The sequence below is a fragment of the Aplidium turbinatum genome, chromosome 11 (genome assembly GCF_918807975.1).
Source record: "Aplidium turbinatum chromosome 11, kaAplTurb1.1, whole genome shotgun sequence".
In the NCBI taxonomy this organism is placed as follows: domain Eukaryota; kingdom Metazoa; phylum Chordata; class Ascidiacea; order Aplousobranchia; family Polyclinidae; genus Aplidium; species Aplidium turbinatum.
The window spans coordinates 22,464,876-22,483,790 of NC_137482.1; the positions used below are offsets into that span (position 1 = coordinate 22,464,876).

Here is an 18,915-nt window from a genome sequence, read left to right on the forward strand (position 1 = left end):
AATGAAAACAAATGCTTTCCTGAAGAGGCAAGTTTAGATCACAAATGGAGAGAATTACAGTCGTAGGAGAATAAAACATTTTGGCGAACAAAACTTGCCCAAATTTTGTCTTTGCAAATGAACTTTCAAAAACTTTTTAGAAACTTTTTAGCAAAGCAGTCAAAATCCACTACCTTAAAGCAGCTAGATCAAATTTTTTAATTTTTTTGTACAGCAACATAATTATATAGTAGGCTACTGGAGTCTTACACCAGTGTGATCGTGCTAAAGTGTGGATGTTTGTCCTGATTGTTTCCTCCTTCAGTTATATAGCAATAGCTACTAGATTAATTTGATGAATAGAAAAGTAAAAGCAAAACTATCGAGCAGAAACATTGTGAGTTGTTTTAGTTTAACGGTGGGCCATCTACGGCTCGCCGACATGTTTTTGTGGATCTTCTAGTTGAATAGCAATATTTCAAATTTTAAGTTTCGGAAACAAAGTTACAGTTTGTTTAAAGAGAAATATTATCGAAAACATTCTATCATTTCTCCACAGTCAGAATGAAAACAAATGCTTTCCTGAAGAGGCAAGTTTAGATCACAAATGGAGAGAATTACAGTCGTAGGAGAATAAAACATTTTGGCGAACAAAACTTGCCCAAATTTTGTCTTTGCAAATGAACTTTCAAAAACGCAACATTGCTTACGATCTCTTAGATGCTCTGAGGTGGTGTATAGTCTAATATTGAGGTCTAGAACCTTTGTAGATAGGGGAGCAATAAAAGCTGCAGTTTTAGAAGTGCATTTCCGTAAGAACCTTATAATGCTTTAACACTTAATACAACTAACATGTAGTGGCAGGTAAAGAGTGGTGAAAGTGGGGCAACGTGTTTACTGAAGATCAGAAAAACAGCGGGGGGGTCTGGGGGATCTGTCTCAAAATTTTTAGAAGAATGCGTTTAATTTGGTGCATTCTGAGCGTATTTTCAGCTTTAAACTGTAATGAAAAGTTAAGATAAAACGTTCTTAACTAGATGCTGCCACGAAGAGCCATATCTGGCTAGCGAGCCATGGGTTTCCGATTCCTGGTCTAATAACTCCACTGTAGTCAACATGGAAGTTTACCAAAACACAGGCAACAAAACGTTCAATTTAGATAAACAAGGCTTACTTAACTTTAATCTACATTCATACACCTGTCTTTGTCCCAATTATCGTAAATAAACCATCAAATTGAATCTTTCTTGCATCAGACTTGCATCGTTAATCAAAACTACTTTGATTATTTGATGTAGGCCAATATTGCAATGAAATCATAGGCAATGTTTTTTCAGTACCATCGTTGCGTTAATAACTGGACATTTTTGCCCGAATATGATTAACTGCGTTAGTAAGATATAGACAAAAAATACAAAAAAAAATTAGATAGATTTCCAATGCTAACACAGAAACCTTATAATGTTTTCAGTACCTAGCGGGCTTTCAAACTTGTACCGATGAAGAAATGTAGGTTAGTATCCAAACGAATTATATCTGAAATAAGCTTACATCTGCTAATTACCAATTGCATTCTTTTACATTTAATTTTTGGGGCTACTGAATCGAAGCTTTACTTTCAGCCCAAATCGCAATACCAAATACAAGAGTTTTCAAAGTTGATGATGCTACATTTTACATTCTAAGAAAATGTTAATGTAACTTACTTCAAAATACAACACTATACAAAGTTTGTTTGTTTGTTTGTTTGTCATATTTTTACCCTGCATTGCGGGAAAGCGGACTTGAGCGCTATGCATCGGTGTACGCCTTCCGACGTACACCTGACCCACGCTGCAGCCGACTGCAATGTCTGTTTCCGGTTGTCTACTCTACTTATGACTTAAATTTGGTACTACCCATTACTCGAAATCGATCACTGGGTAGAGGCAATTATCGTAAAGTTTCTTGCCCAGAGAAACAGCAGCAAGTGCGGGTGGCTGGAGTCGAACACGCAGGCTCTCGACTGCGAGCCCAACGCGCTAACCACTCGGCCACAGCTGCCAAGTTCATAAAGTGGTAGATACTGGAAACTCATGATGAAAATTGATTTGTCCAAATACCTAGACATTTTATCAAATGATTTTTATCAATAACTGAATATAGAAAAAAAAGCAAAAAACTCATAAGGTTACCGATACCCAGCAGGCTTTTGAATCCTACCTGTGAAGAAATGTAGCCTACATGCTATAGTGAATAAGCTTATTGCTGCTCGCCAATGATGCTCTTTTACACCGACGTTTTGCATAATTATGTTGAATCGAAACTTATCATTCTGCCAAATTGCAATAGGCTACCACATGCAATAGATTCCAAAATCGATGATAATACATTTTACGTTTCTGATTGACGAAACGTATTCTGATTGACGAAACGTCGGAATAAAAGCAAATTGTCACTGTATACATCTTGTGATAGTTGAGCTCAATTTGCACCAGTAGAACATCTCCTATTATTTAATTTAATGCCTGGTGAACAGCCTCATTCAATTTTCAACATTTTACGTTTGTTGGAAAATATCAATTCGTATCTCATAAATTATAACAATCATGTAAAGTTTGTAAACTGGTAAGATGTCAAACATCATGGTAAGATTGATTTGCCCAATTAAATAACTGGACATTTTTGCACAAATTCGCGACGTTTTTTTTTTTTTTTTCAGTGGAGGAGCCACCGCCCACCCTGCTTCTCATCTCCTACGGTTATGGAGAGAATATAAAAATGAATTGCAAGATCTAGGCCTATGATATGGTTATATGACATGATTATGAATTATGATATGGTTATGACGTAGGCCTATGATATAGTTATCCAGTTTGCCAACCGTTTGTTACAAACGCGTCTGTAGTAGAAATGGAACTGATTGAAATGCAAGAAGACATATGGTTCTAAAAATATTTAAATGATGCAACTGTGCAGTTGAGTTTTGGAAAAAGGAGCCCTTCCTAGGTTCCTATAGTGTAAAAGACAAGTGTACAATATTTCTGTATTTAGCAAAACATACTGTTGTGAATTTTTAATTTCTAAAATGAAGTTTGTTAAACCAAAACACCGTGCAATCCCAACAAATAACCACTTAGTAAAATTAATTCATAAGCTTCAACAACACATCATCCAAAATTTCACAGATAAGGAAATCAAACAAAAAACTAAAATTGTGTGTGTTGGTTTCTTGCCGGTGTTTATAGTTTTTGGCAAGTTGCTCGTTTAATGAACAAGTTTGCCCACCCTTGTTTTAGTGGTTCATAGACGCATTGCGTGTCATGACAATGCGCACCCTCACATTGTTTATCTGTTTAATCGTCCTACTTATAAGTTATAATTGTGTGCCACTGAAAACATTTCAGTGCAATTGAAGGTGACAAAAAATTATGCCCCTTGACCTGTTTTTATTGTACGCATTAACGAGTAACATTCCTTCACAATTTTGTTGTGGAGTGGATCTGGATTCTAAAATAATGAGACTGTTCGGAGCTGGATTGGAGTCTGGTTTTATGAAGGAGTAGTTGAGTCGGAGTCTCAAAAATTACGCTTCACTCAACACTGCAAGATACACGGCTGGACATCGCAAAAACACTAAACATTTAAGCTAAAAAGTTTTGATTTGTTCAGCGTTGCCAATTGCGAATGGCTGTTTTTTTTTGTCGTAACATCGCCATCACGGCGTAAGTCCAATTGTTTCTAAACTTTACAGCAACAATGAAATACGTTAAATAGATGCAAAATTGTGACAAATTTGTGATCAGTGTCGAGTTAATTTAAAAAGTTATTCTTGTGGTTGTTGACTCTGCATTTCAGGAAATAATTTTGACCATTAAGTCAAGGTTATCAAAAACACTGTACAGCCATCTTAGCTGCTTTGACGTCAACACTGATTTGTTCAAAATCCCTGACAATGCTGCATGACTTTGCGAATGAGCTATAAAAACTTTTATTTCCTTTTACAAGGTCAAGTAAAACAACTCACAATAGAAAAAGGATGTGTGGTACGATGCGTAGTATTGTTTGATTTACAACAGAAAAAGCATGAGTTCTGGCGGGCTTGTTTGATCTCTGAGTGTTTGCTTAAAGCGTGTAGCCCAATCAATGATTCACTAACCTCTAACTTGCACTCTAGCAGCTAGCAGTTTCAATGTAGCAAGTCAGCTATTTTCTTAACTGATATCAACATACTCAGTGTTTGGTAGTGGATATGAGTTTAAGTTTTTTGTGCAATGCCTTTGGCTCTATTTTGGTGAGTTTGGAACCACATGTAGTCAGATTATTTGTTTGTTTCAATTTTTCGTCAGTCAGGTGCGGAGAATTATTTGGCACCAGCTGGATACTAAATTAAATTGTCGCTGCTTTAGTTTGTAAAACTCTATTTAAAAACTTCCTATTCAGTCGCGAACGTCTCGCTTATTCACAGAAGTTCTAAACTCATAGTTACGTTAGAGAATAATATGTTAGTCTAAGCAGAAAATTATATTTCTCTGGCAAGTCTAAGCAGGAAATCCAGAACAACAATAATAACTTCAACAAACACAAATGTGACGACTTAGAAGCATGCATAGCGTTGAACTGCAGAACATAATATACATTTGAATTGACATAATTGACCTCGGCGCACTCCGCCTTGAAATCTAATTATCTTATATAACTCAATTACTCAATGAAAGCGACATTAACTGCGTCAACCGTTGTATGTTGAGTGTATTTAAAGCAGGGGTCGGTAACCTTTTTGTAACTGCGGGCAAAAACCAAACTTTACAAGGTCTTCGTAGGCCGTAACCTAGGTCAGTGCTTCTTAAACTGTTTTAGTTTTGTTCACCCCTATCATCTATCTCCAGATTTCATTCAGCCTTGTCTCATGATATGATAAAACTATCTCGTCTATATATAACAGCACAAAATTACTTAGGTTGTTTCGACTTTTCTTGTCGAACAACTCAAGCTAAGTTTTACCATTGCAAATCTACAATTTCTCGAGTCCAGAGATATAAAGCTACAAAAGCACAAAACACTGTCACAAAATTTTTGTACTTAAACACTCAGTGCAAGCCAACTTCACTCTTACAATAAGCAAAAAAACACCAAAAAACAACAGTTCAGTAGTCGATTTATTTAAATGAAAAACTTAGAATTGATTTTGTTTTTGGAAATTCTCACTTGTTCACTGAACAGGTTGAACACCCGGAATACCCACCCTGCTCGCAAGCTATCATCTATTTCTGACGGTTCACCCTTTTTCACCCCTTTTGGTTGGTTCACCCCTGCAAAAATTTTATTTACCCTGGAGTGAACCATTCACCTGTTTAAGAAGCACTGACCTAGGTTACTAATTTACCACCTACAGTTTTGTTCTCTTCATTGTTCATGATATTGTTGAATATTCGAATTTACGGAATTTTAATCAGAGTCCTGACTTTGTTAACGAAAGCACAACATACATTTATTGATAGCATAACATTAATGTTTGATGTTGCTTTTTGGTTTGAAAGTTTCTGAAGTTCAGGTGATAAGTTGCACGAGGAAAGAAGCAGAACATCTTGCAAGTGTTCATTAGTAGCCTAAGTTTACTAAGTTTTGTTCTGAATTGGTTTTTGGTGAGTTTCGTTATGACGACAAACAGACGTTCACTTCTATAAGCAAGTAGGCTACTGGCAAATTTTGTTGCCAATTTTTTGGCATGATTAATCAAGTTGAGATATTGTTTCCATTCAAAATACTTTTTATAGAAGTCTAGCAGTGATGGACGACCTTCGGCGTGAAACTTTGATTTTAACTTGTTGGCTCCTTTACTGCAGCTCAACTAGCTTACTTCTGTTTGCTACTTTTCTTTTGTACAGTATCCACCTGTAGGCCTACATCAAAATGAGTACTAAAAAATTTAATGTCGTTTTTGAGAGAACGCATGTTACCAAAGTGAGATAAAAATTGATTTCTTATAATTATGTTGTACCACAGAAACAAAAACGCAGCAAAGTGAGACACGTGGGCCCACCATTATGATCAATGAAAAACAGAATGACGCAAGTGTTACGATCATATTTATTAAAAATAAAAGATGAGAGAAAACGAGAGGTTCGATTATAAAATAGTATCCCACTAGGCGGTCCGTATAATGGTAAAACTTGTTAAGGGGCTGCAGACCAGGTGATTTTCTTTGGAGGGCCGGATCCGGCCCACGGACCGTAAGTTACCCAGCCCTGATTTAAAGAAAGAACAGCTGGTGATAGAACTTTTGACTGTAGCATGCTAAATGCAGGGTGAATGCTTTTAAATCATGGTAGGCTGAGCCACTTGATTCCAAAATTTAGGCTTCACGATGTTGACTTACTTGTTAACGTCTTTTCATTAATTTTTTTACGAGTATTTAAATCTGAAGCTTGTGTTAAAGCTCTTTGGTGTGTCTTTGTTAGTCCATTATTTCTCTACAGTAAAACAATTTTTGTCGAACCGAAACGCATAGATGGCAGTTTCGCATCGTTTTGACCGGACCTATTCAGTTCACCGTGTTCGTTTGATAGACAGACTGGGAAGAACAAATTCTTTGGGCTGGGTAACATAAGTGACGTTTGTCAAAAAGTGAAGAAGCAGTGAAGGTTTTGCGTTAAAAATACTGTAACAGGTAATGGAAATAATTTTGGTGCAATGATGAGCATTTTTGTGCGAGCGAAACCTCAACGAAGAAGCAAAAGTGTATATCAGACATTAGATTTTTCTCTGTTCCACAGAAAGCTTACACTCGATGCATAATGGAGCTTCAGCTTAATCGATTTCGGACGTCTTGTCGAAGTTCAGCGAAGTATTAGATTTACTGCGTCGTACATTTGCTAAACCGAGTGCCATCAGTGAACCAAGAGTCAAAGCCCATTGCCCAGGCTTTACTTTGAACAAAGTACCGTCTTATTTGCAAGGGTAGCCTACATGTGCAATGATGTCAGCAAAAGCCTTACCATTTTATAATAGCCAAATTTAATGCTAAGGCAAGCAGTTAGGTGTTTTTTATCAAGTTATGCTTCTTGTTAGAGTTTCTTGCTGTGTGAGAGTTGCATATTAAAACGCCTTTTCAGACTTAAGTGCTTTTCTCAATTTTGTAAAAGATAATTTTACGTTTTTCATTGGCTTTCGTGAAGCGTTTATTCAACATAAACATGTACGGTATAGGTCTCTCAAATTTCTCAAGGGAGACTTCTGCATGATTTCAAAATCGACGCTTCGTTTCCAATTATACAGTTGTTTTATTAAACAGGGATTTGACAGGTTTAGCTGAGCACTTTGAAGTAAATTTGTAGCATAAATAAGCCTTTGAAAGCGCTTGTGTGTACGTGATTGATTAGACCTTGCGGTCCTCTTGTTTTCGGTTGCTTGGATCATTTCTTAAGCCGAGGTTTTGGGACGTTGAATGAACGTTGATTCTTGAAAAGTGCTACCTCTAGCCAACGAATTAGTCTGTGGGATAGCTAAAGCTTGCAATCAAAGATAGGTTTGTATTAGTCGCTCATAAATCTCAGTAAACTGCCTGAAGCTTTGGTAAAGTAAAATTAAACGTTAATTTTGTGCAGCCAAAAGAATGATAAAAAGTGTTCCTAACATAGCAAGCTTGTTTGATGTCATCAACATACCAAAGCTTTATTTTTAGAAAAGCAACACAAATTAGAGCACAAACTTATTGAAGGTTTGAAGTAAAAATATTCAGAAACGATACTTCCTTTTGAAGCAAAATCCCTTTGTCGTAGTTTTTGTTTCAAACAAGGCTGTGGTTCGTCCGGAGGGATTTTGACGTGTCCAGAGTCGGAGTCGGCCAGTTACAGTATAAGCTGAAGAGTTGGAGTCGTATATTTTTTGCCCGACTACACAGCTTTGGTTTCGAACCACATATCTTGCTGACGAATTTCGCCTTTCACCGAATGAATTGAACTACATATTTAAGCGGCCTAAATGCCCAGCATCCCCATGTTTGTAGATTGCTATCACATTATACTTTATGAACATTTTCAACACTTTTCGTTTCATTTCATCTTCAAAAAAATATATTTCATATTTGCAAGGAAAACAAGTGTTTTAACACAACGATATTTCAAAATGTGAGATATTTCGTTCAGAACTAAACTTTGTCGCCTGTATTTCGTTCTGTTTCGCTTCGAATTAAATACCAGGCGAAGAATTTCGTTTCATTTCGATCAAACTAAATCCTTCTGAACAGGCGTGCTAAGAAATCACAACACTTTGTGAATGGTTTACCTTGGTAAGGTCTTATGTTACGAGTTGTTGTTATAAAATTGTCAATTACGTTACATGTTCACTGCCTTTATTTAGTGTTGATCGGATAAGCCACAGCCACACTTTGAGCGACTTAAGTTTCCCACAACACAAATAATAACGTGTAAAACCACTATAGCATTCCTTTCAAACATGATCTTTTAGTTACTACTACCTTTGAAAAGCCACTTAGTGAAATTGTCATTAGCTTGCCGCCTTACTCGTTAAAGTTGTAAACTTGAAATGTTATATCGATTCAATTATTCTGGACGTTTTTTTATAGAGCTCATAGAAAAAAAGTAGTTTTTTTCGAAATGAGAGGTTATTAAGTTTTTGATAACCTCTTATCGACTTTTTAGTCACATGCTCCACTTATGGTTAGCTGAAAGTTTGTATGGAACATATTAGGAAACAGTTCAACTGATAAGGTGCATGGCTAGCTAGAACTGCGAGAAGATAAAGCAGATACAGACAGTAAAGAGTGCAATGTTACAACATGGTGACCAATACTTATTCAACACTTCAGTCCTCATAGCTGACTAACCTTACCACTGATGGTCATGGTAGGGCCAACAATCTCGACTGTTAGCCAAATTGGGCCAACAGAAAAGGCTAGTATCCAAATATTGAAAATTGAATGAGGCTGTTCACCAGGCATTAAATTAAATGATATGAGATGTTCTACTGGTGCAAATTAAGCTAAACTATCACAAGATGTATACAGTGACAATCTGCTTTTATTCCGACGTTTCGTCGTCTAGCCCCCTGAAGAAGTCAGTCGTGTCTGATTGACGAAACGTCGGAATAAAAGCAGATTGTCACTGTATACATCTTGTGATAGTTTAGCTTAATTTGCACCAGTAGAACATCTCATATCATTTAATTTATCCAAATATTGTTATACATAAAATAAAGTAAACTTTATTTAAAATTACTTTACTTTATTTAAAATGTTTTGTCACACCGTGCATCCCAGTGGATCATCAGTTGAATTATAGGAAAATTTGATGAAAAGTTTAGGAACGAAGTTTTGTTTTGGAATACATAAAATAGTTTGCTTTTCTGAGCTGATTTGCAGAACAGATTTTGTTGCAAGCATGTTAGTGACATCGTAAGTGCCCAAGAATACATCGAAACCTGTCAAATAAACATTTAAGAATTTGTTTCAATACAAATTTTTAAATCTTGGTTTTTGATGCTTTTACGCTCTCAGTTGTTTGCTATAGTATCCAGGCTTACGCCTTGTGGTTGAAGTTTTAGTTCACGGGTGTCCAAACTTGTTCCCAGGCGGGCCAGATTTGATAATGCGGATGTGCCCGCGGATCAACCGTTTTGTAAAGAAAGATGCATATATAGCAATATTGTTTTATTTGGTGTCATTTTCATACAACAAACCAATATGCAGGTTTAAGTATTATTTCGTTGTATACATATCACGGGATATGGTTAGTTAGGCTGCTATAAGTTAGCCCATCGGATTTTCCATCAGAAATTAACACATCCAGAAACTTTGTAAAACAGAGCTGTGTTGGTGCCAAGGATGAAGCTGACGTCTTGATTTCTATACCCAGATCACGTCTGGTGCGACTTCGAGGCTAATGGTAGACAAGCGTAAAGTATCACGGAGGTGGGAGTCGCTCAGCTTTATTCTCGAGCGGTTCCTGTTCAAGTTCATGCAAGCTTTCGCATTTCCTGGAAATTTGTTTTTGATGGACAAAAGGAATACCGAAGAACTTTTAATCTTGCCTGAGTTGAAAGAATGTTGATAAGTTGGCGAAGGCGAATGGAGTGAGGTGGTATGGGGATGTTTTGAGAAGGGATGAAGATGATGTTTTGAGAAGAGCGCTGAAGTTGCGAATGGATGGTCGTAGGAAGCAAGGTGGATGGTCGTAGGAATCAAGGAAGACCCAAGAATACGTGGAAAAGGCAAGTTGAAGAGGAAAGCAGCGATGTCGGCTTGACAAGAGAGGACGCGTTAGACAGATCGACGTGGAGGCAGGGTGTGAAGGCGATTGTGGCGTTTGGAGGTGAATCCGGCCACCCTCACATTTTTAAAAATAGTGTAAGTTGAATTTGTATGATTTCTGTTTGTCTTCGGGCCAAAATCAACATATTGCGCAACAACAGGCGCGGGCCATACAAAAATGTATCGCGAACCGGACTTTGGACACACCTGTTTTAGATCAAGTGGACAGGAAGGCAAGGAAGTCAGTCTTCGTGTCCACCTTCCGGCATGTCTTTACGTATTTTGCCAAGCACACAGCCGCATACTCATCCGGTGTTGATCACGGATCTACAGCCTGCAAATCTACTGCATCGAGTCATTAAATATAACAAGCTACACTTTTACTAAACCAGTGGTTCTCAACGTGGGTGTAAATAAATTTCCAGGTCTACCCACTATCATAGGATTCCATTTAATGTTTTGAAAAGTGTGTGATATTTTGTTTTTGTAAAAAATATTGAATTGACGTAAATTTGAAAAACTCACTTGACTTATTAAGTACCATTGGCCTGTAGCAGTTCTGAACTTTCGAAAAAAACGCTTTTTTAGATTTAGGGCTGAAGGTATGAAAGAGAAAAATTTTGGTATGAAATGAAAAGGTTTGTGGTGTAGGCAATAGAATGTAGTAACATTACGTTTCAAATTCATAGTGTTTTAAGAACGCGATTGTTATTATTCACTTGTTACCTCAATGTATGGCATGATGTACAGGTTCACAAACAGGAGTTTACAATAGTTTGCAGCACGTTTAAACTGTATTCATGGGCTTGACATTTACACAAATCAGTTTTCTTTTTAAAATTGAACCCTTACAAGCCGTCAAGCCCATATGTTGAATCAATGTAAAAATGACGCATTTTGTTGTCTGGGATGATCTGTTGGTTGTTTTTCCTCAACACGACGCTTTGTACGATTTATCTAATGTTTAAAAAGATTGAATCAACATCAAACAGTGAAGCAGACTTGAACTTGGTTCAAATGTTACTGCACTGCAGAAAAATGTTAATTAAAAAACAGAGAAAGCTAAATATTCTAAGACAAAGTTCTATCATCGTTGCGGTAATTTTTCTTCTCCAGACGTCAAGAAACTTAAAAGTAACAATTCAATTCGGAGAGTTCGGCCCAGATACGGGTGAAAAAACTTTTGGACAGTTTCACTTAGAACTTGCAATGTAAAGTGTTCATATAATTCAAGCAAAAATACACTCTTTGGCCTCTCATGTGTTGCTGGCAGAGCAGTTAAGGAAGCAAAAGAGCTGTCGGAAATAAGCCTTACATTTGTACAAGAAACAACGAGAAGACATTCGTATCTAACTAAGAAATCAGTCCTTTTTTTATATTGATTCACAGTATACAGACGTTAAATCAATATTAAAAGGACCAATTTCCCAGACAGCAAAATCCGTTATTTTTACATTGATTCAACGTCTGCAGACGTGTGTAAAAATGACGGATTTTGCTGTTTGGGTTATTGGCTGAGATGTAAGAAAATACATCAGAATTTATCTGCTCAGTGATAATGTTTCCAGTGTTGCCAAAGTGTTTGATTTTGTCAGATCTTGGTTCGAGTCCAGGTCGGATCACACCGAACAAACATAAAAATGTCAGCGACTCTGTTCTTTTTGCCTGTTGAAGTAATAATAGAGTTGCATTGCAAATATGATGCACAATACGAGAGTTGTTGAAAAAAAACATGAAATTTTATGCCGAAACAAAGTTAAGAAGAATTGCATGTCGATAGAAACTACATTGCGAAATACCGCAGTTTTTTTTGCAAACAGTCCCAAAAAGTTCTTTCCCTTGCAAACATTAACAGCTGTAGAGCGACAAGAAATAGATTAGCCCACAACTAGTGAGAAATAAAAACTCTTACGTTACACTGATGGTTTCGGGATCAAACATTCGATGGTGCAAAGCGTTTATGCATATGGAGTATAGAAGAGGAAAGAAGCTTTTGTTTCTTATTCGAGATACAGTATTTATAACCAAAACTACAACTGAAGGATCAGAATCTAATTGAATATTGTATGAAAAGTTGTGGTAATCCCTTATGTATATTTCATATGCTTATTTCATCACTTGTTTAATTAACAAACCAGCAATTTTTGTAATCATTGACCGTATCGTACGCTGAATTCTGTAACGTTTTAGTGCGTATATTAGTCGGTGAACGTAAACAATATGTGCTCGTGCTGCGGTATATCGATGCAACCCATGTAGCCATTGCAACGTCATGCAAGTTCAACTGAGAAAGATTCCTTTAGCGCTGCAACAACCCTAACCTTTGGCCAAAGTGTGGACAGATTTTAAATACTCGATGTCGAAATGCATTCATGAGAACCACATACTTTTGCTTACCAACAGACGTTATCACTGAACAATGTGAACTGAGCCATTTGAATAAGTGGAACAAGTGGCGGTGTTATGCACAATAGTGGATGTACAATTGTACATGAAAGTAGACATGTGCTATTTTGTCTCGTTTTCTATGTATTGGGTCAGGCAGTCATTTGCTGATTGGTTTAATTTGAAACTTATTTAAAAACGCAAAAAAATACATAAAAAAAAGTATGCTTTCAGTGGCCTACATACATTCTGGCTGACTGTGACGACTCACTACTAGCAAGAAAACAAAATTCTTCTAGAGCCTGCAACACCACGATAAAATACAAAATGAGCTTAATTTATCAGCAAAGTTCAGCTGGTTCGATTGATGACCTCATATTGGATACTCACGCTATATATGGCAGTTGGCACCAAAAACCTAGAAATTAACAGTATATATATTGAAATTTAGATCACAAACCTAAGATTTTAGCATTGTGTTTTCTGTGAGACCTGGCGCTCTGCGGAATGGAAGTTGTAAAACAAACTAATGAGGCAAGACGTTTTGTAGAAACTCCTGCTCACATCGTTGAAGATGAAGAGGATTTCAGTGGAGTTGTGGAAGGGCCAACGTTGAAGGTAAAAGGTTTTCAACTAGAAGATACTCAACATTTATACAAATGCAGTGCTCTTTCTAAGATAATAATAATAGTAATCATGCTTTTATTTGCGCCCATTGCGATAACATGCAGCACTGCGATCACAGATGCGATACAACAGACGACAGGAAGCAGCGAAGTGACATATAAGCTTAGTCTTCGAGTCAGCTGCTCCCCTTAGTTTGGCTTGCCTTTGAGTGTCTTTGCCGAGACACAGTGCTTTGGAGCGGTGTCGAACCCACGCATTTTCGAACGTCGCGCAGACGTTCTCACCACTCGGCTACGCAGCCGACATAAGAGTTGCTTCTCGTAATAATTAGCATTGAACGTTTCATTGAGCGTTTGAGCATTGAACGTTTCATCAGATTAGATGCGAAGTTTGTGTCGGTTTACTTTATTTTTTAAAGGTTTATTTATATGATACTTTTATGATGAGAGCTTATTTATTAGAATGTTAGTACGAAGCCATGCTGTTCTTGATAGCCACAAATTTCTTTTAAAATCTCTTTTAAAGCTCTAAATTCCAAAAATTACCTTAAACGAACATTTGAAAAACTTTTGGCCATGTCATGAGAAAGGAACAATTAGAACACACTGCTTTTTGTGAAAAGATTAAAGGAAAATGAACTCGTGGAAAACAGCGTCTCACTTTTCTCAATAATTACAAGGATCATCTTCACGTTCCAACCACAACAATTTTTAATGCAGTCAAATAGCTGGATAAATGGAAAGAACTATACATGAACGCCTAAGCCTGGAACAGGCATTATACACAAAGAAGAAATATAAAATCTGTCGATTTTATATTTTCTATCGAAAATGAATTGCAGCTTTCATGGACCAACCTTACATTGAAAACCATTGCACTATGAATATCTTCTACCTTAACCCTGTAATAATGTTACTTGGTAAACTGTTTTTTGGATTTATTTATTGTTTATGCGCCAAGCGCAACTTTATTGCTTGGTGGTAAATTTAAAAAAGGTTTATTACAATGATGCAGCATTAGTATATTGGTCCCAGCTGTAAAAACTGCTCGATTTTACATTAATCAATGGTAAAAATAAAGTAAAAAAGCGATCCCTCTCGATATGGTTTGTCCGTTGCTCATTTGAGTCATTGAGAGACAAGTGGAAGAACATCAACCAGACACAGGCAGTTGTACAGTAAAATGTCGCTCTTGAACATCCACTTGCTGATGGAGCATTACTTTCCTAACGAGTTTGTGATCATGTTCATAATTTGTCAAGTCAATGATGGATAAAATTCATCACTTTCCAGACTTGTAGGCTACTTGCTGAACAGAACACGTGGGTTTGTTTTCCTGCGCTTGTTGAACTGCATAGCGTGTCTGCCACAAGTAGGCAGTAGTGAACAGGTTTGGTCATCAACACACGAAAAGACGCCAGTTTCGATTCTATATTAAATTGCTCTTATTTCTAACCTTCAAGAAGAAAGCAATATTTGTCATGGCAAAATACAAATATAGGAAAAGTCAAAAGCAACAAAATGTGAAGGGAAGACTGGCTTAACAAAAAATTAATCAAAACAATTATGAAATAGTATGAAAACGCAAGCCACTAAGGAATTTAATATTTTAGAATTGCATTTAAATAACAAAAATACCAAGCAAAGAGCCGGATAAGTGCTTGATGTTTTAACCACCAATTAAAAATGTTGAATTCGGCATTTCATTCCCAGCGGCCAGCGGACGTCTATTTTGTGACGTGATTTGGTGGGTCCACTGCTCATTGTCGTTGCCAAACCTTAGTATCTTTTGTAGCCTACGTGCAATGCTTTTCAACTTAATTTAAGCATAACAAAATTTTATTTTTTGTTGGGTGATGGCGCGCTGTTTTAGAAGTAAATAAAATGAGAACATCTAATAAATGAAAGCTTTCCTAGAAAAACACAAAAAAATAACCTCAAAAATAGTGACATTAAAAGCCAATTTTGTATAACGAGCCCATCGCTGTCAATTACGTAGTAAGTTTAAAGTTACAACATTAAAAACAATGAACTATTTAATCACTCCACGCCGGGCTAAATATAACGTTCACAGGTGAAAGATATTCGAGACAAATACAAGGGAAGAGATTACGACAATTTTGCTAAACCCAAGTCCTCCAACAACAATTCATCCAGAAAAGGGAGCGATGAACTGGTGAGTGGTGAAAGGTTTTTTATGAAAATATAACATATTCGATAATAGTCATACCCAGGACGCTTTATCGGATGAATAACCTTCCTTGCCGTCCCAAGGGGAGTGGGACTATGCTTTTCACAAAGACATTGTCCGTGACCCAGACTAGTCGAACGTGCAGCATCAGGCTAAAACAGGTCGTTAGTATCTACATTTATGAAGTAAACAACCATCATGCTGCTAAAAGCCAAACTCAATCTATTGAAGGTCATAAAATCTGCAATTGGCGAAGTAGTCTGCGTTTTTGAACGCTTTTGACAAATGTTAAAATTAACATGCACTATACTAAGCTATTCGGTTTAGCATACCATTGTTACCACATGGTTTGACGTTATTGTCGCAGACTTGTTTTTAATGTAAAAAGAAGGCGTTGTCTTTTAATGCTCCAACTTACCAAGTTGTTTATGTTGTACATTGCGCATTTTTTGTGTTAGACTTGTCTTAGCTTGCATAATCCCATGTAATTCCATCATTCGTGGCTTAATGAAGTTTTTATATTTACATCAACAACGCGCATAAATTCTGACGTAATTTTATTTGGTCTGTCAATGCGAAAACAAATGATTTTATCGTTTCATGCGTTGAAGGATAATTTAGTATTTACAAAGAAAATTCACTGAAGCTTTTTATATAGTGTATAATTATACTCGCAGTAGTCAACTAGTCAATAGTCATGTGCCGCGTCCTAACGAGCTTACACGGTGCTAAATTGATTGCCTACGTGCATTATGCATGCACTGAACGCATCTGCGTTGCAAAGTCTTAATAAAGTATTTATTTATAAACTGCCGTAACCTTCTCCTTCCGCTTCAATTTGCTCAGCGATTCGTCGATGTATCGTTTGAAGCTGTATTCATTGAATAATATTTGCTGGCTATTCAAACCACAATGTAGGCTAGCAAATCAGCGAGGTACAGGGGGGTCCAAAGATACTTTGAACCCAGGCCCGGAATAATTTTAGGGGCCCAGAATATTTTTAAGGGGCCCTTTAACTTAAGGAAACCACAACGTATTCTTTAGATATCGTGCGTTTTTCTTAGAAGTATCTTGATTGGGGGCAGGATTTCATTCGTATCCGTCCTAGATTATCTTCTCAACGACCCTGAGTGACCATTGACCAATGACCATGGATACTGGTGGCATGGCGATTCAGCGACTGTGTGTGTTGCACCATGTGCAAAAACTTCACTAAACGCATTTATGTTATGCCAATCCAACAAAATAATGTTCTTGTACTTTCAGTCATGGAGAAGCTTAGACTTCGACCAGGCTTGTGACGACACAAAAGCGCCAAATAATGAGGTTGGTTGTTTGATGGAATCTTTACACCTGAAGTGAAAAAGCCTCTTTAAAAATTTAATCTTAGCGGTTATGCGTACAGTGGTTTAAGAGCCTTTTAAAGTTTTAACCTCTGACGTAGGTTTTGTATCTTAAGATTGCCGTTTCAAATGTTCATTTCAAATGCATCATGAGTATGACACAAATTTCTCCACTAAAAAAGTTCATTTGAAAGGGAAAAAAATGCTTTTTTGCTTAGTTGAAACCCAGAGCTGAAATATTGTTCAATTATTAAACTAAGTTCTTGAACTAAGCTGGAAGTTGTTTTGTGAAAACAAGATAACGAATTAGGCTAATCAGCAGAATATGGAGTATACTTATGTCGACAAAAGTCCTTTTACAGTGCTTAACTCGTGATAGAAAATTCTGAACTGGATTGCTCACTTGCGAAGTGGGCGGATGGCGAAACTTTTAATTTTTTACCTTTACTGGAGATACTCGAAGCGATTAAGTCAGCAAATAGCTTGATGACGTAATCACATAGTCGCTCTCAAATCGATATTTAATCAAAAGTTTAACATGATTTGTGATAGATTTCAAAATGAGCAGTCAAAGACAGATCTAGCATTGCATTTAATTTTGACATAGATTTATTGTATTCAAACGTTGTTCCGTTGCGGTAATTGCCTAATTATGTGATTATCGCATCAAATAAAAAGTGAGCACAATTAAAACTGTAGGCCTACAAACAGAAGTTGTCTAAAATTGTCTTTAATTTAAATGTAACTTGGCTTTAAATTGTCAATTTTGTTACTGACTGAAAGAAAATTTAAAGAGAACTTTGATTCAATTCAATTAGTCTAAGATCAGTCAAGCGTTCAATTACGCTGAGTGAGTGCAACTTATCCCTTGAATTAATGTAAGCTTAAATTTCACCACACTATCAATGCACTGTAATTTTCTTGTTTTGCTGATTGAGTAAACTGTTTTCTACATTTCTTCAACGTCTAATGACACTGAAGCAGTGGCGTAGCTAGGGAATGTGCCGCCCGGGGCGGATTCAGATTTTGCCGCCCCTTCAAGAAAAAGCATGTGAAAATGAATTGCGTTTTTTTATCAGATTATAATCAAAATCAAAAATCGTAGTCTGAAAGTGCCGCCCCCAGACGTGCCGCCCGGGGCGGTCCGCTCCCCCCCCCCCTAGCTACGCCACTGCACTGAAGAAAAGTTGATATTACAAAATGATTTTCTTGCTGAGTTGTCTACCAGCTGTTCACGTGGTAGCCATCAATCAATAACCCAGACAGCAAAATCCTTCATTTTTTTCTTGATTCAACGCCTGGAGACGTTGAATCAATGTAAAAATGACGGATTTGCTCTCTGGGAATGTTCTGTTATGGTGAAACACAGTGTGAAAGCTTAAGTTTAATCAACGTCTTGAAATTGCGCACATAAAAGTGCGTAATTTCCTTCTTTTGAAAGCTGTTGACTAAATTCGATCACGCTTTCTGAGCTCGTTTCCTCTAAGGAAGGAGATCGTGGACCCGAAAATTAAATTGACCATTTTTGTTACTTTTAACACCGAATGGCGTTTGGTTGCAATGTTAATGAAGTGGTTGAACCTCGCTGCGTAATGTTTGCAAGTGATTTGGTTATGCCAGTAAGATTAGTTGGTGCAAATGTTCAGGTTGTCGGGAAAAACGTTGTCTCAGCACTATTAGTGAGTTTGTTGGGTGGTATCCTTAATTTCATAAAATTCCATTACCTTAAGCCGACTTGCCTTAGTCTTGGAACGTGCTCATCAGTTGCCATAGCATAATGAAAAAGACGAAGAAACAAATAAATATCTCTCTCTCTTTAGCAACTGCATGTCATTTTTAGATCAAACCTATTCAATGCAATTCCATAAAACACCGATCTAACAATGGTTCTCTCAAAAAAAGAAAAATACAGCAAATGCTAATATTAAAAGCCGTTTTTTAAAAAAAAAAAAGCCGTTGAATTTAAAACCATAAAAGGAGACATGTGATCAATGTTGGTCCGAGACATGTGATAAAAGTAGGCAGGTCAATTGCGAGGACAGGTCACATGTTCAACAAGCGTATCATTTCAGAAAGAGGCAGTTTTCAGATTAGTGCTTGTACGAAACATACGAAGTTCAATAAACAAAACTAAAAAATTGC

At 36.9% G+C, this 18,915-nt stretch overlaps 1 protein-coding gene across 1 annotated transcript in view; it reads left to right on the forward strand.

Annotated features, from left to right (window-relative positions):
* The window catches only part of LOC145780011 (uncharacterized), a 40,576-nt gene that overhangs the window by 8,144 nt on the left and 13,517 nt on the right, over window positions 1-18,915 (forward strand). The window contains exons 3-5 of the mRNA XM_082591713.1: window positions 13,164-13,231; window positions 15,314-15,415; window positions 16,697-16,756. Coding sequence (XP_082447839.1) covers window positions 13,164-13,231; window positions 15,314-15,415; window positions 16,697-16,756 — 230 coding nt within the window. The remainder of the gene's footprint in view (window positions 1-13,163; window positions 13,232-15,313; window positions 15,416-16,696; window positions 16,757-18,915) is intronic.